The sequence below is a fragment of the Dermacentor silvarum genome, chromosome 1 (genome assembly GCF_013339745.2).
Source record: "Dermacentor silvarum isolate Dsil-2018 chromosome 1, BIME_Dsil_1.4, whole genome shotgun sequence".
NCBI classification, from domain to species: Eukaryota; Metazoa; Arthropoda; class Arachnida; order Ixodida; family Ixodidae; genus Dermacentor; species Dermacentor silvarum.
The window spans coordinates 66,439,715-66,466,580 of NC_051154.1; the positions used below are offsets into that span (position 1 = coordinate 66,439,715).

The 26,866-nt window shown below is 46.4% G+C and overlaps 1 protein-coding gene across 1 annotated transcript in view; it reads right to left on the reverse strand.

Annotated features, from left to right (window-relative positions):
- Window positions 1-3,144: 3,144 nt before the first annotated feature.
- LOC119444783 (transcriptional repressor scratch 1) overlaps window positions 3,145-26,866 on the reverse strand; it is a 40,910-nt gene continuing 17,188 nt past the window's right edge. The window contains exon 2 of the mRNA XM_037709159.2: window positions 3,145-10,802. Coding sequence (XP_037565087.1) covers window positions 10,036-10,802 — 767 coding nt within the window. The 3' untranslated portion in view covers window positions 3,145-10,035. The remainder of the gene's footprint in view (window positions 10,803-26,866) is intronic.

Here is a 26,866-nt window from a genome sequence, read left to right on the forward strand (position 1 = left end):
TATGTATGTATGCATGCATGTATGTATGCATGTATGTATGTATGCATGCATGCATGCATGTATGCATGTATGTATGCATGTATGTATGTATGTATGTATGTATGTATGTATGTATGTATGTATGTATGTATGTATGTATGTATGTATGTATGTATGTATGTATGTATGTATGTATGTATGTATGTATGTATGTATGTATGTATGTATATGTATGTATTCGTTAAGTGTACCCTTCAGTTTCAAGCCCCTCGTTTTAATTATTGAATGCAGAGTGTAACAAAAAACTGCATGAGCTCACGCGTCTCACTCTGTCAGTTACTCCATCTGTCGCTCGTTATACGAGACGAAAACGAACAAGCAAGAAAGCAAATCTAACCCGGCATGTTATCAATTTCAAGAGGACACGACTGGTACAGAAAGCATTGGCCCTGCACGAAGCGTTTGTAACGTTCCCCGTTACGGCGACAGCGGGCAGACAGCGTTGCTAGTGAACCGATCCGAGACCAGTTGCAGGGTGCGTCAGGCGAGCGCTGCGAGTGACTCCTCCTGGGCGTCTCGCGTTCCGTTCCCCTACTCCGGTGGCAGCGTGTTGCGAAGCGCGCAGCGCGCTTAATAAGCGCAGCGGCGGCGGCAGCGGCGGCGGCGGCGACAACCAGGGATGCAAGGCGTCCCTCGCCGGCAGACAGCGGCGCTGGAGGGCAGCAGGGCCGGTCATTACAAAGCGGCCCGACCATCCATCATTCCCACCGCTGTGAGTGGCACAGCGACCGAAAAGGAGCAAGAGATTTGAGCCGGCCGCGATTTCCCTACAGCCCGAGCTCCATCTCTGGTCGCTCGAGGTCCCCGCGACACCGCGCGCGCCCGCGCTGGCTAATAAATAGATAACATCGGGAGACTCCTCTCTGGGCCGGCTTCTTGGGGCGCCCCAAAGAAGTATAAATGGTCAATCATTAAACACACCGGCAGCCGGGCGCCCTCCCGCGTTGACCGCTTTCTCTTTGCTGGCGTCGCATCCATCAAGCGACATATGCTTTCGCGGCGCACGCGCGTGCCTCTGAGCAGCGGCACAGCGCGGGCCAACCATTTGTTGTGGCGGCCCTCCAAGCCCAGGCGCTCCCCGGCGTCTTATTTATGCCCCGCGCAGTGAGCCGCGCTTCTTGGCTTTCTTTCGCTGCCTCTTGCGTCATCGCAGCGACGGAGTGGATCAAGGGGAAAATGCGAAATGCTCCTAAATTTCACAATTCCGTGGACTCGACCAGCCCTGATGATGTTGCCAGTTGCAGAGTGGCAAGAAACAATAGCAAGCAGGCGGAGTCGCCTTAGAGCGCGTTTTCTGTTTTTGTTTTTTCTTCACTCTTAGAGAAGGCGCTTGTTGCACAACCGGTCCTGACGTTTGTACACAAGCGAGCGTTCACGATAAATGAAAAATGACAAACGCGTTCTTAAACGAGTTCAGCTTCTTCAATATTTTTACTTGCTAGCTGAGCTGCTACAGGCTTTCTTAAACCAAGACGCAAAGCTGATGGAAACTTCACTTAGAATGTTTGTCATCGTTGTTCCAGAATTACGACCGCAGTCAACCTTCTTAGCCGAGTTGCATTTAATGTGGCCCGCACCGCCCATTTTTAGGTTGTACACGGCCCCAATGAATATTTACAGAGGGCGGAAGGGCATACTAGACTTTTTGTGAGCAGCGAACCTGTTAACTAGCTCGTTTAGCGAAAATTTGTTGATGCGTTATTCACACGTGGCCCAGGTTCAGAAATGATCTTGTTGCAATCCTAAATCGGACCTTACCCTTTCAAGAGTTTCCTATCACTTTACGTATTTCAGGATCACACGTCAATCATGCTGCCAGATGTTTGCCGCTAACAGTGTCTCTTATAATATGTAAATGCTGCGGAAGAGTCACCTGTAGCTTGCTTGAGCAACAGGCACGCCCTTTTACACCTTATGAGTAGCAGTTCAGCTCGTATAATGACAAGGCTAACAAAAGTTTGGAAACCACAGAAGACAACTGTGATGTTCTCTGCATGGAGTCATTATACCACTTTTTACGACCGACCTTAAGAGCTCATGATGTTTGTATTATGTCCTTTATGTTTACACCAAAACATTATCGCCATTTGACTGTTTCTGCGCTAGCATCTCCAAGTCGTCTAATGTATTTGCTCACCTGATATCAGTGAGTCACGCATTGTAATTTTGTAGCGTTCAACTCAAAATTTCATTGAGTACACATATTCAGTGATATACTTCAGTTTTGATAGGTTGTACTGCGTACTGGTTTGTGTTTGCATTTTCGTTGGAAGCACAGCAATAGAAGCGTTTTTGACCAAGCCTCCCAAAACACTTCCTGTCAAAATTTCCCAAAACATTTCCTCTCAGAATTCACGTCAAAGCTGGCAAGCATTTGTATCATTTTGCTCTTTTATGTTGGCACTCATTACCTCCAAGTCTCATGAAAGTTCATTTAACACACATATTCTTTGTTGACCCCCGTAAATAAATTTCGAAAACACAGCCACACTCTTTCTCTTTTCTGTGAGCGACAGGTTATCATTGTTAATGGTCACTTCGGACGCTTATCCCCGGCATAAGTGTTGCAGCCTTACGCGGGAGCTGCTTCTGAGTGTAATTACACGGGCTCATGAGTGACACAGCTGCTTTCATAAAGGGTTATCTTTAGTACAATATTTATCTAAACAGTATCCATACATATATTCTAGTATTTGCGCAATGGAATACCTTATATACCAAAGAAGCAACTTCATGTAAAGCTGACTCCTTAGATAGAAAGATAAAGAACTCAGTCATAGCCTCTATTGTTGTCAAAATAAGACCGCCAGTAAGCAGTTATGTGCTCGCCGTATATCTTTTCACATGTACATGGGACTGACTAACAGGCGGAGTACTCAATGACGAGCAATCGCTTGTGAGTAAAGCAACACGAAACGTTAAAGAGTGAATGATGTATGCTTCCTTCTTACGTTCAAGCAATGGAGTTGCTGAGTGGTCGATACCAAACGCTTGCAGTTTCATAACTTAAAATCGAAGTGATCAGTCGTGAAACTACAAGCAATTTTTCTTGTTGTGGGTCACTTTGTGTAAATATTTTCAAGAACACAGTACTCAAAATGCATGTTCGTAAAAAATAGGGACATTTATTGCTCAAGATGCAAACTCTAGCACAGGAGAAACTTCGAAACAGATGCATAGAAAGGGGAAAGTGACTATGTATAAGATCGAGTTGAACAGCATGTTTTGTTTCCCCCAATTTAGAACAGCATTGTTCAAATCTTTATTTTTTGTATTAATGAGAAATCTTACCGCAGAGAGCATCGAGGAAAAAAAAATAAACCAACATGCTAGTTGCAAAATCTATACAGGTGAGTCTACAGAGCTTTCCACTCTACAGACAGTACAGGCAACTTTCGCTACAAAGCTAGAGAAGCCAGCAGGCATACAATTGTAAATAGCAGAGACATTGGCGGTCGCTATCGAAAATGAACAAATAAAGTAGCCCGTAACAGACTGAAGTCACGCCAGAGTCCAAACTTTTTTAGGCTCAAGCAGGTTCCCTGCACAAGAGTTATGGAACGCTTTAATCGTAAGAAGCGTTTACAGAAACTGTTTAATTGATTAATGATGAGTTCATAAGGGGAAAAATAGAGCTGTATTTTTGTAACAACTTTCTGCAATCGAGGCGAATTTCGCCTCCACCATTTGACGCAGCTGTGTTGAAAACTGTATTGCCGCTACATTTTGACATATTTTACAAGGTAGAGCAGAACTGGCTCGTTTTCAGATTAAGCGCAGCACAGCGTTTTGAGCAATACACTTATAAAGCTTTTGCATGAGAAGCCGAAAACAGTGGCGCCCACAGCTCCGATTTTAAATGGTCTACACTACTGCAGACGCCGGTTAGGAAGAAAGTACCTCAGCTGCATTCTGCAATTCTGTGGATGTGTGACAGATTCAACTGGCAGTTAAAATTATTGCTCAGCCTGTTACTTTTACAACAGTTCCTTTCAAGCCGCGGAGACGCGCTAGGAGCTATTGACGACAGGGGAAGCCTGCTGCGCCTTAAAAGTGCGGCGTCGAATTCCGCACTTTCATAGAAGCACAATTTGCTTCTATCCAGCAATCACATGCCAACAGAAATGGTTGCAAGACCAACGGTATGTGTACATTTGGCTCGTGCATGGACTCCTTGAAATATACAAATAGTCAGCATTCACATATTTTTCAAACAAATGAGTACGTGCTCGACCTGCAATAAAATACACATAAATTATATCTGACGAGCAGCAGCGTTGTGATAGGTGCTTCTATACTGACGCACTTGGAAGCAGACTAGTACCATAAAAGACAAAGCACATTCTACGACTTCCACTGCGACGTATTTATTGCTATAAAACAGGGTTAAACTCCTGCAAACACGTCATGCATGACGTCGTTCATCAGGCAGCGTTCGGATGACGGACATCGGGTAAGGTGCAATGCATTTTTGAGTGTTTACACTGAGTGTTTACAGCGTCCAGAAGGGACGCTTTCATTGAAAGAAAGGGCTTGGCAAGATGAAAAAGAGGACGTTGCTCGTAACGTGCTTCGGTGTAGAATTTTTTAAAGGCCATGATGGCCCTGCTGCCCAAATATGTCACCAAGGAAGTCACAGCATACTTTGTTCGCATTTCAGTAAATTTTCACAAAAGCGAATGGTGTAGTCATCTAAATATGAAAGGTGCCGAAAGTGGCACAGTTGGCTGTACCTAAAGCTGCGTCATTGCTTGAATAGGCTAGAAAGTACATTTGTATATTCGGTCATGAATATAGCAAGGATGGCACTCCACAGCTTTGGATAATGGCTTACATGTTTTTTTATTTAGTAGTAGCCGACTCATGCTGAGAAGTAGCACAACAGTAGCACAGTTGCATTTAGTACAACAGAACCAGTTCACCAAAAGACATGTTACCCGCATCAATCTTTTGTTTCCTTGACTACAGCTACAAAATGTGGGCGGCCTTGGATCTTACACCTCTGTACGACAGCACCAATATTTTCGCATTTTTCAAGATTAACAGAGCACCTATATGCAGGAGAGAGAGCAAGCATTGAAACATACGTCAGGTTTTTGTGTAATGATTTGGTACCATGTCGCCACAGATATTCACCTCAAGTTTTGTGGCAGCCTTTACTAAAACTGAACACTTCAAGGGATACCAGGAATTTCACATAACACATATGAATATTACTCACTGCAGAACCATTTCTTGCAATAATGGAACTGAAAATACCACGTTTTTAAATTCCCAGTTTCAGACATCACAACACAGGATGCAGGAAAGAATTTCTTTTTGTAGTCGTTTTCTGAAGTTATTATCAGAAAAAGTGTGCGTTGTCTGTCTACGACATGATAATGTTTCTTTTAATTACTTGTGGCGTCTTGCTAACGAGGTATCTTTGTTTCCACCCGTTATTGTTCCAGATCCAGGCCTATTACAAGTGATAATGTACAAAACCTCCTTTTTTTTTTAGGCGCTGCCATCATTCATTACTCTACACAATAAAATGTAATAACATCAGCATGTGCGAACACGTTCAAGCATCAGTTTCCAATAATTAAACAGTTACAATGCATAGCAAATCGTTTTCGTTGTATAAGGTCCTAAAGGAGAGTCGCGTAGTATATGCAATGAACTTGCTGCTGGCAAGATAAATCTAACATGCGCAGATTGCTTATTTTTTCAAACCTGACTGATGTCATTGATTGAAGAACACAGTAGTAACGTCCAGATACTGCTTCAAAAATTGACTTTTTAATAGCGTTTAGTTCTGCGTCATAGGCGTGCCACCTTTCTTTGCGGGTATGACTGTCCCCAAGATGCGCAATGTATTGTCATTTAGTGTTAAAACGAACCTTTGCTGGTATCAACGTATCTTTTGATTGGCTAGTACTGTTTTGGACCTACTACAGTAGGGTTACAAATATTCGAATCCAAATACAAATTTATTAGATGAGTATCTGCGACAGGGAAACAAATAGGCGCCACCAAGAGAGATACCGCACACAATACGCGATGAACATTTGTAAGTTTTATGGAATTTTCAAGAATCGCCAGTGGCAGATATCATAATTGTTGTTATTGAGCTGGTATATTCAAAGCGGCGGACATTACTAGCACGAGAAATCGAAACACATATTCATCTAATTAAAAATTGGCTAATTAACTTTTAAATAAATTACCTGATGGCACTTATTGCAATCTCCGTATTTTAGCCAGTGAGTTTGCAAGACGTCTTCATTTGAAATTAATTTCCAGGATGACACCACTTTCGAGATAATATTTCCCAAAGTGCGGGGCGAAATACATCGGCATTCCAGTTTCTTTTGTGCTTCAATGCATAACAGAACGTTGTGTTAAAAAAAGTAAGTGGAGCAATAGTGCATCTTTACGGAGAGTTTGATGGCGCATGTCTCCAAATTGGTGTCATTCCGGAAATTTATTACGAGCAGATATGCCGCGCAAACTCATCTGCTACAATTCGTAAATTACAATATGTGCCGTAAAGCTATTACTGAAAAAGTTATTTAGGGAATTTTTGTTAATTATATGAATATGGGTTTCGCTTTTTCGCGAAAGTGATGTCCACCTCTCCGAATAATCCAGGTAGATGACTAGATATATGTTATCTGCATCAGGCGATTTTTTTAAATTCCCGGAAGCTTACAAATGTTCACCCCATATATTGAAAGACCTCGATCCCGCTAGAAAGGGGGTCATTTTTAGCAACTAGAATAATAAAAAAGCACGGATATTAAGTTACAAAGGGGCTTATGATAAGTAGAATGACAGTGACAATGGGACACCTAGATCATTGACGTTCAGAAGACAGGGCAGGTTAACCATAGAGCACGGTTTCAACACAAGGCATAAAGAGTGAGACACATTTGTAGTCATTCATATTGACACGGTTCTTCTTAAAAGATTGCAACATCAGGGCGCAGACCTAAGTCAAGAATTATCTTGGTGCTGAACGCAACTATGTTCAACGATTAAGTATCCAGCTGGAACCTCGGAGAGCTGGTGCAATGATAAACATATTCACGCCGAGTCTTCGTTTGGCACTTTCAACGTTAGCGTATCCCGCACGGAAACAAAATTGGACGAAGTTTGGGAAAATTCAGTGGGGAGTCGTAGTGCCATGCGTTCTTTCGCCACTATCTGCTAGCTCTGCCAGCTGATTTGTCCTTGCTAAATAATGCACGAGGTGCCTGAAATACGGCGGCGAAACGAGCTTTTAGCTTGATTGTGCTGGCCAAATTGGTTGCACCTATTCATCTTTTTTTTCCCCACGCGAATAGAGCACCATAGAGTATTTCATTTTTCCTGCTGTAAATATTGCTTTAAGGATTATTTCTTCGCACGTCATGACGTATCACCACAACAGGGAAGATTGTCATTTCCTATACACGAAAGGAGTTATTGCTTATAGGATTGGCGCGAACGCGACATCCTGTAATTCTCAATGGATTGTTCACGCTTGCATTCATAAGCAACTGCCTCTTTAAAAGGAGTCACACATATTGGTGCGGACATGCACTTCGCCGATCTATGCGTTCTCAGCCGAGAACACGCAAAATGATTATTATTACGTCTCGAAGTATCTGTACTCCTCAGCATATTTGGGAAGTTACTGTTTCTGTGCAGCTCGTGGCTGCGAATGTCTAAGGTTGGACTCGTTGGAGTGCCTGGTATTCTCCCGCAATTGTTTTACTTTCAATAATGATCTCGTTCTCAGAAATGCTTGTGACAAGAACACATCAATTGTCTGGAACTTTTACCACATCACCTTTTCTTGTTAGCCGATAAGCCGTTACGCATTTAGAATTTATGGACGTGTGGGTGCGGTTTTAATTTATAAGCTACCGATGCATAACGGTCAGATTAGCGTTTTGTATATCGATGAATAAGCTAATCAGTACAGACACGGTTGTCGCTATCTGTGAACATAATTGCTAAGACGTTCTTTTCCAACCCGACGGGTGAACACGAATGCTCCTAGGTCCAGCTTGTACAAAGCCGTTTACTCACCTGCGCACTTTGTAGTCATAACAGTAACGTACTTAACTGCTAAGAAGCCGAAAGTCTAATGTATGACGCTCACGTATTGAAAACGTACGTGATCGATGATGAGGAAAAGAACCTCGAGTGAAAGTTTGACTGGCATCTAGCAACATGGACTATCACAAAACTGCTAAGTCGATGGTCATAGAATTAGGAGGAGGGAAAGAAATGTTCAGCTGCAAGTGAAACGGACGCACGCACGCAAGAAGCAGTCGTGATACATGCCCATGGAAGCTTTTCTCCACGCTCACGAGACTCGTAGCTGACGGGAGCTTTCTTGTAGTCGTGTGTGTCTGTGTGTGTGTTTGTGCGTGCGTGCGCGCGCGTGTGTGTCCGATGCCAGTTGCTTCGGCCACGAGCAGTCCGCCAGGCTATTCTGTCATTGTCTTGAGAAGCACGTCCCTCACGTACGACGCCGGCCTTTTATCACGCGTACGTTTTCGTGGTCTAAATATACTTTGAGACCTTGCAATAATATACTCTACGTGTCTAGTGAGTAGTCTTCGTACTTGCGCTAAATCTGACTAGCACAGATCTATGTCATTGTTGCAAATAAATGAGTATATACAGTGAAACGTGCAATATTAAGTCAGCGTGTATATAAACAAACACCTATTTGGCTAAATAAATACAATGAGCTCAATAAATATCACTTCTATGTGCACCATTCTTCTAGAGCTATCGCAGTTTTCGCACAAGCGCGCGCAAGCCTTTATCGATTCTTGCTTCGACGCGACAGGTTCCCTGCCAGGCTCGCGATCCTTAGCGGATTCTGACTAGACGCATCAATTCATTTTCCCTCGGATTCAGGCGCCGTAGTTCGCCGAGATTATTCGTATTGCTTTTGGTCCGGGTGCTCCGGGAAGCATGCGCGCCCACGGTTATTGCTGGAGCGATTTTCAAAATGAGCGTTCTTTCAAATGCGAGCATGTGGGTTACATTTATCCTGGCAAAATAAAAGAAAGGTGTAATTACCATTGCATAGACGCTTACGGTGGTCGAGGTTATTGCTTCATTTGGCTGCGTCGTGCAACTTGCTATAGCCGATTTCTCCGTTCTTTTCTTTTTCCGGCACAGGCGTCGCTTGGTGCCGGTTACTATGGAGGGCATCGACGACAGCACAACGCGTGAATAAGTGCCCGGCGGTGCCACTTTTGATGGAATGTGCATTAAAACAAACAGCATCACCGTGGCGATCGATGCAATGCAAACTGCGGATGTTGTTGTTTGCGCCGCTACGCCGCAGTGATAAGTGTATGCCGTCTCGTAATGGGCGAAACTACGCGCCCTCTTTACCTTCTGCACTACTCCCAGCCGTGGCACTTGCGATTTGATCAGAGGGTCCCGGATAACTACGTGAACGCTAGTGCAGGCAGACAAATATAAATCGAAGGTTGCTGTTACTATAGACTCGTAACAACAAGCAAAACAAGAACTTGAGACCTTTCAAACTGTAACACATACAATCATTTCTTGTTTCGTGGCTACCGCCCAACAACAGAGGAATGGGATGAAGAACCCAGCGGTGGTACTTTGACTTTTATATGTTTTGTTATGAATGATGAAATGTTTGCCTTGTTGTACAATGTACTGGAATGACTATCCTTTGGAGGCCACACTTCAAGCGTTTTTGCGGCAATGGTCCGCCCGTATACCTAGACTGTGGTTTGGGTCGAAACCCACATTGCAAACCTTGGCACCAGCGTGCCTAGCGTTTTCGTGCTTTGCGTGAGCTGCGGCCGAGTATCAGACAAGAGAATTAACAACAGTGACGAGGACTGCACCCCATCGAGCAGATTCGTTGATTGGGAGGGCGCTGTTTAACCTGCAAGTACACAAGAATCGCGATGTCCCTCATGGGCCCACTCAGCGCGGCCGGGTCTCTTCCGATGGGAAGGCCGCAGCTTACAGCGGCTGCAGGGCGTCCAGCGAGTCGTCCACGGACCAGGAGACGCAGCCGTCCTCTTTGAAGCAGGCCGACTCGAGGTGCTTGTTGAGGTAGGACTTGAGCGCGAACGACTTGTGGCAGCGCGCGCAGCGGAAGTGCTTGAGGCCCGAGTGCGTCTGCATGTGTGCGCGCAGGTTGGAGCGGTCGGCGAACGCCTTTCCGCAGTGGGCGCAGCCGAACGGCTTCTCGCCGGTGTGCGAGCGCATGTGGCCCTGCAGGAGCCAGGGCCGCGAGAACGCCTTGCCGCACACGGGGCACTTGTGGCTCAGGTTGTGCGTCAGCACGTGCATGGCCAGCGCCGGCATGGACACGTACACCTTGGCGCACGTCGGGCACTTCTTGGCCAGCTGCGAGTCCGGGCTGCGGTGCGTCTGCTTGTGGCGCGACAGGTTCGACGAGGTCGCGTAGTGTTTGCCGCACTCGCCGCACGTGTAGCGCGGCCGCTCTGGACTGCGCTTGGCGCGGGGCGAGCTGTCGCGGCCCTTGCGCCGGCTGCGACCATCGGCCAGGGGAGGCTTATTTTCGCTCTGGCTCTGCGGGGGGCTCGGCTCGGACACCACGTCCACATTGCTCGCCACGTCCTCGTTGGCGTCGAAGTGGAAGGCCGGTGACAACTCGTGGTACTCCTTGACCTCGGCGTCAGCAGGGCTCGGGGTGCCCCCAGGTAGCACCGTCACGGGTGCCAGGCCGGTACTTCCGCTTTCGTACGCCGGGCTCGAGTAGTCTGCATGTAAGAGACAGGACATAAGTCTGTTTCAGCTCTGCCCTGCACACACGTACAAAGAGACTGTCTCACTGGCTTGTCGACTTTACCGGCTTTCCGCCACCAACCCTTCAGTTAGTTTCAGTTCCATTCCACTGTGCCACTCGGCGAACTGCAAGAGACGCACGAGGTTTAAGCCCCCCCCCCCCCCCCCCCCCCCCGCGAACAAATCCCCGAGGACAATTTATTTTTCCTCCTGCGGCTAATTTATTCCCTAAAATTATGTGTAACTTAATGTGTGACAAATTACCCGCGACTTAGCTGAATAAAATATCACAACGGCACTGCTGCAGCTCAAGGAGTAAACAGTACGTCAGTTAGACCATTGTGGTCACGTGGTTTCTACAGGAATCGTAATGGTTAAAAGCTGTTAATTCAGCCTTTTTTTTACCTACCTCCCCCATCACATTGATAGAAGTAAACTTTTTATTGTTATATAAAAAACGAGAACCATGTTCACCTACGCAACGTTCCCGTTACGTGTGCTAGTGTTGAACTCTGTAGTTGAATTCTAAATTCCGAAAATACGTACACTTGCAAGAACCCCAGCCTCGCCTACTTAATGGGCATGTGCCGTGGGTATCATCGTACCCTAACGCTAAGTCGTTGCGTTTGCTCCTATAAGCTATACTAAGCCTCTCTGGTGTGGACTACGCTCACAGTGTTTCTGGCGCTTTGAGTTGTAGCATGACTGTTTTCAACGCAGGTGTTATGGCTTCAACGGACATTCTGTGTCTCATGTCATGGTCGAACACGAATCTAATTGCTGCAATCACGGCTACAATGCCATTATAAATGGAAGCGGTCACACGCGAGCATGGCAAGCCGGAACTACATACATAAAGAAGGAAAAAAGGTGAACCCACACTGCCTGGTATTTTCAATCCTACCCAGTAAAATCTCATTCAGCTCTAGCCCTTCATCCTTTCTAACACACGATGCGTTGCTGCTCACTTCTCGGGGACAAAGCTTCTCCCCTCAGCCTTTCTTTCATTGTGGCATCGACCATTTTTTTCTTGCGAACATAGCTTTCTAGGTTAGCGGTCCGGGAACAGCCCCGAATGTTTCTACGGTGGCTTTAATGTAGTATGTTTGCGACTCAGCGTGTAGTATTGTAGGAAAAGCCTTTTCATTTGGCACAATCGTTTGCACTGACGTGTTTTCGAGCTGGCAGTTTCGGACCCTGATTTTTGTGCTTCCACATTATCCGTGAAGCGTGCGGGTAGCGGAAGACGGCAACTCAAAGGAAAAAGAAAGAATTAAATCAAATCGATGTCCTGGCAGAGCCGCCCAATTCGCGGCGCTCAGCTATCTAGGTACTGAACGAGGGAAGCGTCGGGACAAACGCACTCTTCCAACGAGGCACACCCCACCTAGAAACGCAAAAAAGAGGGGGGGGGGGGGGGGGGCAGAAGAGAAAATAAAATGGAATCATTGGAAACGAGGAAAGTCCTGCAAACGATCGTATAGATCTCTAACGGTTTCAGCGAGAGAAAACAACCAAATAGGAACCGCAGTAACAAAGAATTTGGGGCTATAGTGCTGCTTCTGTGCAAAAAGAAATGATGAACGGTGAGAACTTGCAGCCGAAGTATATGCTAACAGGAGACGTACTAGCTTGTTCAGATGGGGCTCACTGCTAAATTGGTTTTTGGTATAAGAAAAAAGAAAACAGCTATGACACTTGACGGTGAAAACGCAATGGCACTATTTATACCGGGTGATCACATTTAAGTTTTCCGGCATTTTTAAAAATCATCTGTCGCAGATAAGATAGCTCTAGTCCTTGAGTTGGAATATTCAGGGAAGCGGGTAATACTTGCACGAGAAATCGAAACACTTAATCAACGAATTAAAAAAAAATCCCAAATTAATTTCTGAACTAATTACTTTCGGCATATATTGCAATTTACAAATTGTGGCCGGTGAATTGCAAGACGCACCTACATTTAATGAATTTCCATAATGACACCACTTTGGAGATTTGCACGATCAAACTCGCCGTAAAAATGCACAGTTGTTCCACTTATTTTTTCAACAAAATAGTCTTTTCTGCATCGAAGCATTAAAGTAACCAGAACGCCTATATATTTCGTCCCATACTTTGGGAAAGAATATCTTGAAACTGGTGACATGCTGGAGATTCAGTTCAAGTGGATCCGTCTTGCAATCTCACCGGTTACATTAATACGTAAATTGCAATATGCGCCTTAAAATAATTAACTAAGTTATTAGTGTTTTTTTCGTAATTAGCTGCATATGTGTTTGGATATTTGTCGACACACGTCTCGAAGCGGCTGCCTGACTTTAGGAGACTCTTTATTTGGATGAACAGTGGCAGAACAAGGCATCATCTACTCTGACCACTGTTGATGTCTCCACCTTCCTGTGTACCGCATCAAGACGGCAAGTTGGGCCAATTCATCGTAAGGTTCGTAACGGCGCAACACAAGACACGGACACGGATCAGTTGAGAGTCAGCGCCGTGTTGTCGGTTTTTATTCCTATTGTACGTATCTTGTGTTCCGCTGTTACGAACCTTCCTGTGTCCCCCTGTCTTGTTTGTACTTTCTTTTGATGTGTCATACCTGCCACCCTAGCGCTCTTCTTTTTTTTTTGCGTGTAAGTTGCGACAGACGTATTTATGTAAGTAAAACGATGCAAAAATGTACATGGTACAGTTGTTACAGGAAGCTGTTTTACAGTAAATCTACCATGACTACTTTCTTCACATTCGTATTGCTGGTAAACATTGTGAGGCAGATCGGTGGAGAGAAAGAAAAATATATTGAAGTGTAAATGAAGGACGGAACATTTCTTTCGTCTTGAGAATGAAACGTGGTAAAAAAAAAAAAGGCAAGCTTGAGTACTACAAAAAGAGGTTCAACACGTCACAAGAAGGCATAGGATAAGAGCGCTTATTTCGATTAACCATGTTAGATAAGAGATCATCAGTGTAAGTAACACATTTTACAGCTTACGAAGTTAAATGTAAAAGGCAAGAAGTTTCAGTGCGAACGATGTTACCTTCAGAGTACTTTGAAATAAGGTTGGTGTTGTTGGGGTGGAGGGGGGGGGGGGGTCAGCAGAGGGAGCATGGCTTTTCGAAATATGGTAGTAACTCCCGAACCCGACTTTTGAACTTTCCTTGATGTAATTCAACTAAAGTTTCAGCACTTTCAAATGATATTGCTCTAAAAATCACACTTCGTTACTATCTGCAAGATGTTAAGCAGGTATATAAATGATTAAAATATTAGAATTAAGATAATTCTCAATGTATGCAAGTCATTAAAATACTAGGATTATGAAGATTATTGTAATAAGTACGGAGTCACTGTCGCTACAATGCTGTGCACACACGGTTGCAGCCTCAAATTGACAAATTGACTATCCGGCGTTACGCTTTCTCTCTCTAAAAAAAAAAAAAAAAAAAAAAAAAAAGTTGTTTTCCCCGCACGATAGACGATGAACAAGAAAACACTGCTATGCGATTACACTGTCCGACAAGTAGTAGCCTTCAGTTAGTTGTCCAATTTTTGTTTAATTTTTTTTCGAAGTATAAGAAACCAATCCTGTCGCTTGGGAGCCAGATACAGACTTACAACGAATGGTGTAGCACAACAATAAATCCTTCTTGACAAATGAATAAGGGGGTCAGAGATGCCAGCAGAAAAGCAAGCGTCGTAATTGGTACTACTTGCCTCGCTTTTCAGTAGCCAAACTTCCAATTTTGCTGCGGTCAATAAATAATCACAGCATTCGTAAAAAGCCCTTCGCATGAGCACACTTGAGCGCGTGTGCTGCACTGAACGTGTCTGCGATAACTGCATTGGTACAGTGAACACGGCAGCCCCCTTATGTACACTATACTCATATATACCCTATACAGTGTGCTTGTTTTTATACTATACAGATATATATATATATATATATATATATATATATATATATATATATATATATATATATATATATATATATATATATAAAGGCCCTGAGAATAGCAAACGTGGCGTTCTTGCAGAAGAGTGATAAGTAAAACCGGTTCTTGGTTGTGCTTGGTTCTGGTGGTCGGACTACTCAGTGGGTCATGATGGCCTTGTTTATCTTCTGGCAGTATTAAGTGACAAGCATTCAACTTTTGGCGGCTCTCGAAAATTTATGGCACGTTTTACCTCCGACAAATGAAAGGACGCCGCTCGGGCAGAGTGATCGTCGGTACGACTATGCAAGGCTGCGACCATCTGTACCTACCAACTTCCTGCTCGTTTTTGTAGTAACAGCAGTCTCTTATGTCGCAATGGCCCATACCTACTCTGGGGAGATTGACCTCTGAAGTTCATCGAGGACTTGCTTAACTCTTATTTTTCAGACGCTCAGGACCTAACACAAGAATGTCTACATATAAGTTTGGCTCAGCATTGTATTGTAATGAGGGCAACTTGCGTTCGTAGTGAACTTACAAAAACGTCGCAAGTCTCGCCGCCATCATTCTGCGAATAATATTGGCATGACCGGCATACCAAGGCGCACATTGTTGCTGCTGAGCGCTTTAATGTTCTTTTCGTGAAATACGACTCCGACGACGCAAACAGAATCCTGCAGCTCCTCCATCACTCCACAAGCGAGGCTGCGCGTTTCAATCCTGTCAAAAAGTTATTTTTATGGCTGTGGAGTCGCTGTCGCCACCCGTTTCTGGGTTGGGGTGCGCGAAATGGCGAGGAAATTCTCTGCCCACATGCGCTTCCAACAGTTTCCAATGTCATCCGACTGGCATTTAGGGCTTTAATTTACGACCTTCAGGCTCTATTGACCAGACACTCTAGATGACATCAGCTCAGATCAAGATCGATCCCGGGAACGCCTTTTACGACCGCATTATAATCTCAACGCAGCCGGAAAACGCGTCGCTTCTCCTTCCTTTTCTTTTTGATCTCGTCGCACATGATTTGTTTACTTCAGCCTCGTCCGAGCGAAAGCGTAGTCTTTCCATAGGCTGCCCGTAAAGCTGGCGAGCGAGCGCCGGCGTTTTGACTCCGGTCGCTCGCATGCTCAGTTAAACCAACAAACATCCAGTAATGCGTTCGCAAACACTGGCCCCCTCTTTTCCCATCTTCCCCACATTGCACCGTTCTGTTTGTTTCGTCTGTCGCGCCGTGTATAAACGCTCCAAAGGTGTCCCAGCTTCGCTCGCCTGTAGCTTTTTTCGCCATTGCTTGGTTTTGCCTACGCGTTCTTTTAGTTCGCTCTTCCGTTCCAGCCGCCATCGTCGTATTTTTACTCTATTTGTATCTCGGGCGTACACCTCCCGACGATGTACTCCCTCCGCTTTCGCCGCAGCCTTTCGCGTGTTCCGCGATAAGCGACACGGGCATTAGAGAGATGAAGCTTTTAGCCTCGCGCTCGCCCTCGGCGGCCGTTTCCTCATTGGCCTCCCTCCTTATCTGCCGCTCTTCCCGGCGTCCCGCGAGGCGCGCGGGCACGCGACGCCGCCGAGCACAGCGCGGCCCGCAATCGATGGCGCTGCTCTGCCGCCACGGTGCGCGCAGCGGCCAGGATTTATTCCAGCCCCCCTCCCCCCTTCTTTCCCGCTCGTACGAGTCCGATCAACAAGTGACCTTTTGTTTGTTCGCCGGGCCCTTTACGGCGCAGCGTCGAATATGGCTCAGGGCAGACAGAAGCCGGTCGGGCGCGCAACAAGCGCTTCCAAGCTGTGGATCGCGGAGAGGCCATCTCAGTGACAGCGTTGCTGAAGGCATTGCCTCGCGAGGGCCGAACGAGGCACGCGAAAAGCATGTACGCAGCCCACCCGACAATGAACTAGTTGAGACTGGGCGCCCAGGGTCCAGCTTGCTGGGATCGTCTGTTTACACACGCTGTGAATTCCGCCATCTCCTATTGGAAGACCTCATGCTATTTGATCTTTCTGCCGGTGATAAAAAAAAAAAAAAGAAAGAAAGAATGCTGCGCCTGAAAATAGAGAGGCCGCACGTGGTGGACCATTGGCGTCTAGTGGCATACCAAGCTGGCTGTGTCGACACTCTGCACGCGCGTCCTTTGTCGCTCGATTTACAATGCCGCTACCGACGCCGCTATTGAATTGGACTCTCCGCGAGCCACAGCTTGGAAGCGATTGTATAGGCTTCTACTTGGTTACTGTTCACCCAGAGCCATATTTATTAGCTTCGATTTGTTACTTTCCCCAGCGAGCCACAATAGGCAGTTGCCGAACACCAGTCGTGCGTGGTAACACTTCAGGGCCGGTATTTTGTAGCGATGCCTTTCCGATGCTAATGCCTTTTCGCGCTTGGTGAGTGGTCAGAGCGACGGTCCACTCACGTTATCAACGGGATCAGCTGGCCGTGAGCGGTGGATGATAAGACTAGCATAGAATAACGCATGGCTACAAAATGCCGGCCCAGACAAAGCATTCGGACGAAAGGTTGGTTTTCTAATAAACAGGAAGCACCTGCGGCATGAAAGCACTGAACGACCCATCTAAATGAATTCGCTGCTTGAAGCAGTCATGTACACCTGTGAGCAAAAATATACGGATCACAGGCTTGCCGAAAAAACTGAGTTTATTCGTAATTGAGGCACACACACTAAAATTGACGAGTGCTCTGGAAACCTCGAAATGCCAAGTTTGTATTGCACTTCCAAATTTCAAGTTACAATCACAGGCGGAGAAGAAAATCAGTTTTATCGCGGAATCCCTGGTCCGCATACTTTTGCTCAAGGGAGTATCTTTTCTTGTACTGAATTAATTGACATTTATGAAGATACTGCACTATACACTAGCCCTTAGACTCAGATACCTAAACGCTCTCCTGCTCAATGCGTTCTTTGATATAGATTTCGTGTGCGCTGCACTTTCTTATCTGTTGCGCCAGCCTAGCAGACACGCTCAGAGAGTGCCAGTGAGGCTGGTTGGATGAAGACGATGACCTAGAGGCTGGTGCTCTTTGTTTTCGGCACGGAGAAGTCACATGGCCGCGAAAAAAAAAGTTAATCTCTAATTGTGTATAGCGTATCCCAGATGGGTTATGAAATGGTTTATTGCTATCCGTTTATTGAAACTACTACTTTCTGTAACTTTTTATAGAATAGCCTCATGCAATAAGTTCGGAGGAGGGGCACGAAACATTCTGTAACAGAAAAAGAAAAGAAAAAAAAAGTGCGCAGGTTTTGGGGTACAGCTTGACACTTATCACTCTCGTGTGTGATGAGACACGCTTTTCCTTCGCGTTTCTTTTACTTCTGGTGGAATAGAGGCTTGATGGAGTGTGCGCCGCGCCTGTCTCTTCTTTCGGCGCGAGAAAACACAAAAGCGCGGTGAGAAAAAGCCACGGCGCGGTAAAAGGGAAGTTTAGCGCGCAGTCCAGTGTTCGGAGGCCAGCGATCGGGTCCTGCGAACATCTCCATCTGGCGAGCCTCGGCCGAGCGGCCAACATCAACAAGTAGTGGCCGCTACTAGCGCTTTTCTGTTCGTCTGTCGCCGCTCAGGGCGGCCCCGCACATACAAAGCAGTCGGCTGCCAGCGGCTGACCCAACTTTTGCGCCGAGCTCTTTGAGATGCTTCCGGCACCGCGCTCGCCCCTCGGCACAATGGACTCGGCAGCGGACGTGTTTCGCCCAGCGCGCGGCGCCACCTCCTCGGCTATGCAGTTGCTTCCGCGGATTCTCCGCTCTTTTCCCTTGTTCGCCGTGCCTTTAGTCTGGCCTCTCTTTTTCCTGCTGGATTTCCTGGGCATAGTCTGCGCCCTACGACCGCGGGCGCACTGGCGACTGTAATATAGGCGCTCTCCCGGTGACAATACCCGTGGCAGTGTCCGCACGGTCGATGCGTCGTGCCTCGGAAGAAGCATTCAGCGCATCTGCTTCAAGACATCCTCCGTTAGGAGGCGAGGACCACGCGGAGCTTCGAGGTACGCGGTAACAAAACGCAGCTAACTGATGCTGCGCGGATATACAAAGCAGCGATAAAAGCGCCGCTCATGTTATCAAACACATCGCCCTGAGAACGTCCAAATACGTTTATCATCGAAGCATAGGTTAGAAATCAGGATTACTGGTTTTACTCTATCGGCTTCTACTCTTGGTCTCCCCGCTGCGTTACGGTTGTGCGAAAAAAAAATGTGTTTAATTTTCTTTTGTTTTAACACTGATCATTAGATTTTTCTTCTCAATGCTGATTACGACCTTCAGAACCTCTAGAGCAGACTACTTGCCGATTTTATGTCGGCAGCTATGTGTGGCCTTGTACCATGCTTTCTGTGTGCAGATGGCCTTTTGTGGAAGGCGAGAGGTAGAGGTTGTTTTTTTTTTTATTGAGATAGAGGTGGGGAATTAGGGAGAAAAAGCTGGTTGTACGGGCTAATAATGTGTGCAGGAGCAAGGTGTATAGGGAGAAAAAAAAGGGGAAGCGAGGCGGGGAGTTATGCATGCTGTATTAGCACATGGAAAGCATTGTTAGGCCATTCGCGCACACAAATCTAAGGAGCAGTCTTGTTTCGTAGCGGGCTACAAGTTGCACTTAAATAGCCCAGATCCGGGGACCTTGCACGAAGAAAAGAAAAAAAAAAAGATTGACTTGACTACATTACAAACTATTGGCACGAGTACCAGCTAAATAAAAAGAAAAACAGGGTACACGGAACAACCTGCACTCATCTGACGTTCTTTTCATCTTAGACTGTTCGACAGTAAAACCACGCACATCAGGTTTGCAGAGCTGATAAACATGTTTTGTTCATGACAGGAAGCTTCAAGGTCTCTCAGAGCTAAGGCGACATGCACCTACATAAACAATAATAAAAAAAAATCACATATGAAACAAGCCACTAGTTATAACGAAAAGAGTATACAGACGCAGCGATGGCAAGAATTTATTTGGTATTGAGGCTAAGCGGATAACTGAGCACTGCAGTCGTGACTGCATAACCGAGGAGCTCGACTTTTATTAACAATCGTATGAAGTCAACAGAAAATCTGCCTCTCGGCTTCGTAAGACAGGAAAACAGGTAGCAGGAGGATCCCTCAGAAACAAGCGACGTTCAAAGGAGCACCAAGAGCGCACGCACGTATACTGCCCGGTCACAGGAAGGAACACTGCGCGCTGTTGTTTCGGCTCCAGACAGATCAGAATAAAACATGCAGTTGCCAGAGGATTTACTCGCCGCGCACCTCGTTTTTGCTAGCTGGGACACGGCTGGTTTCACTGTTGTTTCAGCTCTTTGTTTCATTTGTGTGCCGCGAGTCGCGCCGCAGAGGAGGAGAGCTCGCGGCAGCGGCGGGCCAGCTGTTGTTGGGCGGGACGAAACGGGAAGGGGCGCTAAGAGGATTCCGCGCTCGGGATACACCGCTGAAAGCCGCGGCACGCGCGGGGAGGGAGCGCGGCACGCGCGCGTGAGAAGAGCGTTTCGTAATGCGCCGTGGTTAGCCTGCCGCCCGCGACGTGTTAAGGGGGAAGGCAGCTGACGCGCTCGGCACCGAGCCCATGTACAGAGGGGAGCAGATCCCAGGTGGGCGGCGACTTTCATTGAGATGCGTGGCTCCCCTGCGGCTGACCAGGTGTTCGCTCCCCAGGCCCCGGACGCGCGCCCGCCACTCGTCCTGCAGTGCCCGCCGCTGCTGACGTCGAGAGAGAAAATGGCGGCGCAAATTGTCGACCTCGCTCCGAGCATATATACGACCATGGAAAGAGTAAAGAGAAATACAGCTCGTCGTGAACCAGCGCTACGTTGATTTGCTCTCCGGGACGTTCTCGACGTCCGCGCCCAGGTCGTCTCACGACTGTTCCTCCAGAAGCACCATCAGGTTACCACGCATTATTGCTGTATTGTTAATCATTAATGCGTGCCACTTGTCGGTGATCTTGCTGGTCACCATGCTGAGGCACGACCGACCTCTTATGGGGCAGGTCCTGTCTTCTGAAAGGTAACGGATGCATCCCGCAGTCTCGTGCCGCATACACAGGCCGCAACCGTTTGACTGGAGCAATCACGAATGACCTCGAATGACCTCGATCCCTCTAGCTGGCCGAGCTAGGCGCACCGCAACAGGTGGTTCAGGCAAAATATGGCAGTTGTTAGGGATAGCGGGAGCCTCCACAAACGCAGCGTAAGCGTGGTTTAATATGCCGAGCATTTCTGCGTGAGCTCCATCAAACTACGCCTTGAGCGCAATTCAGAAAACGAACAAGTTTGAACATATGCTGGACACGAACCATGCAAAACAGGACATTCGATTTCGTTGTCAAATTAAAACGGACATACCCTAGCAGAATCCACACTAAAATTTGCAGCTAGTCGAATACATGAAGTCAATGAACTCATATAGTATGTTGATTACAGCCACAAGATAAAAACTTCGGTGCCGAGACCTAGTAAAGCTAATTCGAGGTCAGGAAGTTCGGACAATGCCTTCCCAAAGTACACCGCTCAGCACGAGAGCCAGAAATAAAATGAATTGAGTAGTGGAGACAGAGAAGCAAATACTGGTCACCGTTCGGCGAAATGGTACCACAGGTGCCGCAAAACGGGGTGCTTTATACCGTGTGCCCCAGCTAACGTTAACCAAGCTGTTAAAAAAAAAAAACACGGTGCAAGATTCAATTAAAAGACTTACGGTGTTCGGTCGTCAGAGGTCTGACAAGCGAACACTGTATAGGTCTTAAAATCATGTCTTGCTCCACGTATTTTAAATAATTTTTTTTCTTTGAAGAGCTTAGCTAACGTTAGCTGAGACACCCTATATACATGCGCTGAAGGGTCGGGACATAAAAAACAATGTCCTGAAGCTTCTACTTTTTACATTTGTTTGGCCGAATGCTACTGAGCGCTCATGGCAACGTGCTGAAACTTACACTCATTTAATAGTTTCGTAGCAGCTAACCGAACAAACTTCTCTTTCACGAAAAGAACGGAAACTTCTGTTCCAGGAACAAACTATTGTTTTTAAATCCGACGAACTTAAAATCGAGAACAGTTTAAATTGTTGCAAAGATATTTTCACAACCATTTCTCATCAGCACTAAAAAAGTATATGAATAAGAGTTCAACAAAGATGCAATACTTCAGTTGCGGAACAAAAATACATATAAAAATATTCACACGACCACGTAGATTGTAGTGTCAAATAAAAAAAAAATTGTTTATATAAGACTCCGGTTAAACGCATTTTGCGCATTAAAATGCTAAGGTTGCGTGATCCAAGTCATGATATAGAAAACATGTCGCAGTTTCACCCGAAAGGCGAAGCATCAATTGCGATAGCAAATTAGTAGAGAGCTATACGGAGTAAGGATAGTAGTTTTATCAGCTGTATAAAATTGTACATGCAGCATGCAGCACCGGCAACGCGCAGAACTGTTGTCGACGCCGTCGGCGTTTTGCCCGCGTTCGCTCTGAACGCGCGCGGCGTTGGTGACTGTTGCCGGTGCCTCTGGGGGCGGCTCGGAGGTTTTCGACGTGATCAGAACGGGAAACGCGTCGAGCAGCGTCGGAAGTCTTTACCACCTTCTCGCCTTGCAACGTTTTTAAATAAATACGCATTTGGTGCTGCAGCTAAATGTCGCCTCCCCTCCCGTCCCCCCACGGCCTTTCGCGCGACGGAAGATGTCGCGTTTGCTCTCTATATATGGTGATTGTAAAGGAGGAAAGAGACGCTTAATTCTGCAGCCCTTCACGGAGCACGGCACAGAACGCGCGTTTGCTCTCCGCCGTGCGTTCGCTCCCCGTGAAAGCGCGCGTCCCTCGCGCGCTTTCCCTCGAACATACAGCGTCCGGCGCGCGGCGACAATTTCATCGCCGTTTGGCGTCATACGGAACCTCACAGCGACGGCGACGACGACGGCAGAAATCCGCTTTGAGTGTCCATATTGTTGCTATAGCAATAAAACAAGTACGAAGGTTAGGTTTTTGCATGACCCAAAGTTATGTAGATTTTTAGACAGAAACACATGGTCTCGATACTTGTCGACGTCGAGAATGTGCCATTTTGAGAACTTGCAAAATGTGTTCATAACTGCAATAGCACTTAGAACCGCCTACCTCCCCCCTTCCTCCCCCCTTCCCCCCCCCCCCCCCTTTAAAAAAGAACACAGCGCAAAAGTAAAATCACCGTCGAGCATGGCCAATGTCATTTTTACATTGTTTGAGACAATAGAACAGCAATCTAGATTAAACATGACACAAAAACAGCAAAAAAAAAAAAAATCTCATTTATAGTTTTAAAGTTTTCTTGTCTGTGGCACCCAATACTCTATTAGATGTGCTCAAAATGTAGGAAATGTGTTTATAAAAGCCAATCAAGAGTACACGAGGACATGAAGATCACGAGTACCGATTGATCTATTTAAAGACAAGTTGTCTAAAAGGGACACATTCTCTAGTGAATGAAACAAGTGTTTTGCCCAGATTACTACGTTGAGTATTTTTAGCACACTAAGCAATCACCGAATCAACTTCGTCCTGAAGCAGCTCGCAGTGCCATTCGGTTTTAACAACCCCCCCCCTTCCCCCCCTCAAGAAAAAAACAAAAAACACGTGATGTCAGCATACCGCAAAATGTTATGGTCATATACAAATTTTCAAGGTCATTTATAAAGATATTAAAGAGCAGGGGACACATTATACTCTTGAGATTATACTCTGGAGGGGGCACACCAGACGTAGATTCATATACAGGGACCAACTTAACTGCTATCGCGAACATATTTTCAGCATGAAGAAACTTTTATCAAGTCGCATACATTTGTGCCGATGCTATATATAGAGGGTGTCCCAGCTATCAGGCAGCACGATTTAAAAAAAAAGGAACGGCGTTACGCGAAGCAAACTTAGTGCGTATTGTTTCCAGTTCAGTGGAGTAGCCGCCAGTAATTTTTTTGGTTACTGAAATTCAATTAGGTAATTGTAATTAATTATCTAACTCGAGAAGTACTGTCCTAATTATCAAAGTGTCAATGAGAAGATTGTATAGCAACATGAAAAACTCCCGAATCAACTTTCTGTTGCTCAATACGTGCTACATGTGTTTTTCAGAGAGTGAAAGAAGCCTGCGAATACACACAAAATGCCTCGAGCGGCCAGTCACGCGGCAATTCTGCGTGTATTCGCGGCACTTGTTCAGTACTTGTTGATAAATTATCTCTTGCACAGCCCCAGGGCTGCTTGATCAGATGCCCTGGGGTGCAGAAGCAGGCAATGAGAACTTTTTAAACGGTTGCCAATAAAGCAAACGTAGGCATCTATATGGCGATGCATTATGCCTTTTACCTGGCTGCGCAGGTCACTGAACTCTGTGTAACACAAGCTGGAGTTTATGTCGTGTTTTCTGTGATAACTTAGCTTTTAAGTTAGGCAGGCAGTTCTTTACAAAAACGATACGGGATAACGTCTCGCGTAACGAGTAATGAAACCGTCCATAACGCCTCTTGTAACTTCATCGAGCACCGCAACGGCTTGTTTAAATCGTTTGGTACGGAGAGAGTCGAACTGTGGTATGGCGGAGGCTGAACACTGTTCTCTAATTCTGACTGAAATGTGTCATTAGTTATGTCACATAACTTGCTGCTGCAAGTAAAAGCAGAAGTTGAAGTCACACTGTGTGAACACAGACTCATTTATTTAAATGACGGGGTTAAATGTGGCAAAACTACACAGTGGTTTATGAAGGACGCCTTTGTGGAAGGCTCACGATTAATTTTGACCACCTGAGGGTCTTTAAAGTGCACCCAAAGCACGCGATTCTATTCTTAAAGACATACAAATTGTAAGGGAATGTGCGATTTGTCAGTACGCAGCAGACGTTCGTTCGTAACACAAAGTGGACCAATGGGAAGATTAGCAAGAGTAAGATGCAGCCCCCATTTTGTGCTACATGATGTGCATAGATTTATTGCATTATCCCAAGTAACTTCACAAGCGGGCATGATAAATTTAGCCAGTATTCAGTAATGATCTTGTTAGTAGGACATAGAAGCTGGTCTTAAGCGGAAGAACCTTTAACTGGATAAGGACATGAAAAAGACCGACATATATGCGGTTCGTATGTCTGCCTTTTTTCTGTCCTTGTCTCAATGTTTTTGCACTGAACAGCAGTATTTAGGCATTATTAGACACACACACACACCCACACACACACACACACACACACACACACACACACACACACACACACACACACACACACACACACACACACACACACACACACACACACACACACGCACACGCACGCACGCACGCACACGCACAGACACACAAATAGAGAGAGACAAAATGAAAGAAAAATCTAAAGTTGGATTCCTAAGAAAAAACGCTTCATTGCTAATAAAATCGTTCTCATTCGGGGATCGAACCCGGGCCCAGAACCTTTCCGGGGGCCACCACTCCACCACTCTACCATCTGAACTAACCAGGAAGGTAGCTGTAAGTAGCATGAGCCCAAATATATTATGGAATTGAAGTGAGGGACCTTGAATGGAGCAAGTTGTCGCGCACTTTCGGATGGATGAAATTTTTTCCTATCACAAAGCTTCCTGCACTTTGCGTGTTTCCACAAACTCATTCGCAAATCTTGTCGTCGACGCAGCTGGTTCCTTGTTTTTTCATCTCATTTTTTCAGTGAAAGTGCTTGATGCAGCACATGCAACAGCCGCTATACTGCGATATGGTGAGAAACCAAATGGTCAGATTTTCTTGTCTCATTTTTTTTTTTGCCGACGCGCCTATGCAAGTTCTCTGTTCCCCCAAACAAGAACACCTGCCAAATGGTGGCTTCTATCTTAAACGAAATAATTGCGTGCATTGCGGCGTGATAGTTGCGCGAAAGTTCAGGAAGAATTCAAACGGAAGAAGAGGCGAACGTGGTTGTTATAGGGCCTTTCGACTCCAGCAAATCCGACTGCCAGATTCGAATCTGTCCACACAAGGCCTGCGTTCATCCTAGTTATACATTGTACTTCGGTCTGGAAGCATCTCTGCGGGTAAGCAGTTCGCCACACGGTACCAGCACCGGTCGGCTGGAAGGCGCTTGCGCCCTCTTCAGACGCGGGCTCAACTCTCGAGATCATCGCAGCGTTGTAGCACGGCATGAATCAAGCCTCTGTGTGTGCGTCTGACAGTTTGGCTGATCCAAGGTTAGCGCGAATGCGTATGAGAACGCACCCGGCCGGTCACGGGCTCGTGATTAGTCTGTGCCCCGTGACCAGCCGGCTGGCGCGCCATGGTGGCAGCAGGATCCGGCGGATTTGGACGGCCCCCGCTAGGATTGCATCGAAGCTGGCGTGCTATACGGCAGAGGCTGGGGCCGTATTGACTTTCGGATCGAACACAGGGTTATCTGTGAGTACTCGGGCCGTGCGATCGTTTTCCGGAAGCATTTGCCACCGAGAGCGGCGGAAAGGGGGAGAACAAAGCGGCAGCCGCTGCCGCCGCGGCTCGTCCAGCAGGCACACGAGAGCTGGGCTTCCCGGATGCCTAAACAGGGTTCGGTCGCAGCTTCTTTGACGCTTTCGAATCAATGCCGGCGCCACGCGAGCCGATAGCCGCAGCCTGCTGCGCGTCCTGCACGTGCCCGCCGCACCAAGGCGCTACATTCCGCTGCGGAAAGCCGGCAAAGCTGCGTGCTTTCCGATGTGCTTCTTACTGGTACGCAGCGCCACGATATGAGCGACCGCCAGAAGTGAGAGTTGCGAAGCAGGACTCCACCATTATAAGAAACCACTGCTGACAACTTTTTCCTGACGTGAACTGAGCTAGGTCGTTACTATGTATTTCTTATAAGTGCAGTCGTGTGAAATGACAGCGAAAAATTTCGTTTATGGAAGGTATCTCGTGGTTCGGGGTATCGTAAATGGACCATTTGTTGATCCGACCGCCTATTTCACACAGAGCCAGCTGAGTGAACACAATGTTCAGACCTGCACACCTTTAACCATAGAGTTTCATACAATAATTATTGTAGAAAACTCGCTGCTTTTTAGCAACACAATATATAGACATGAAAGTGCAAAG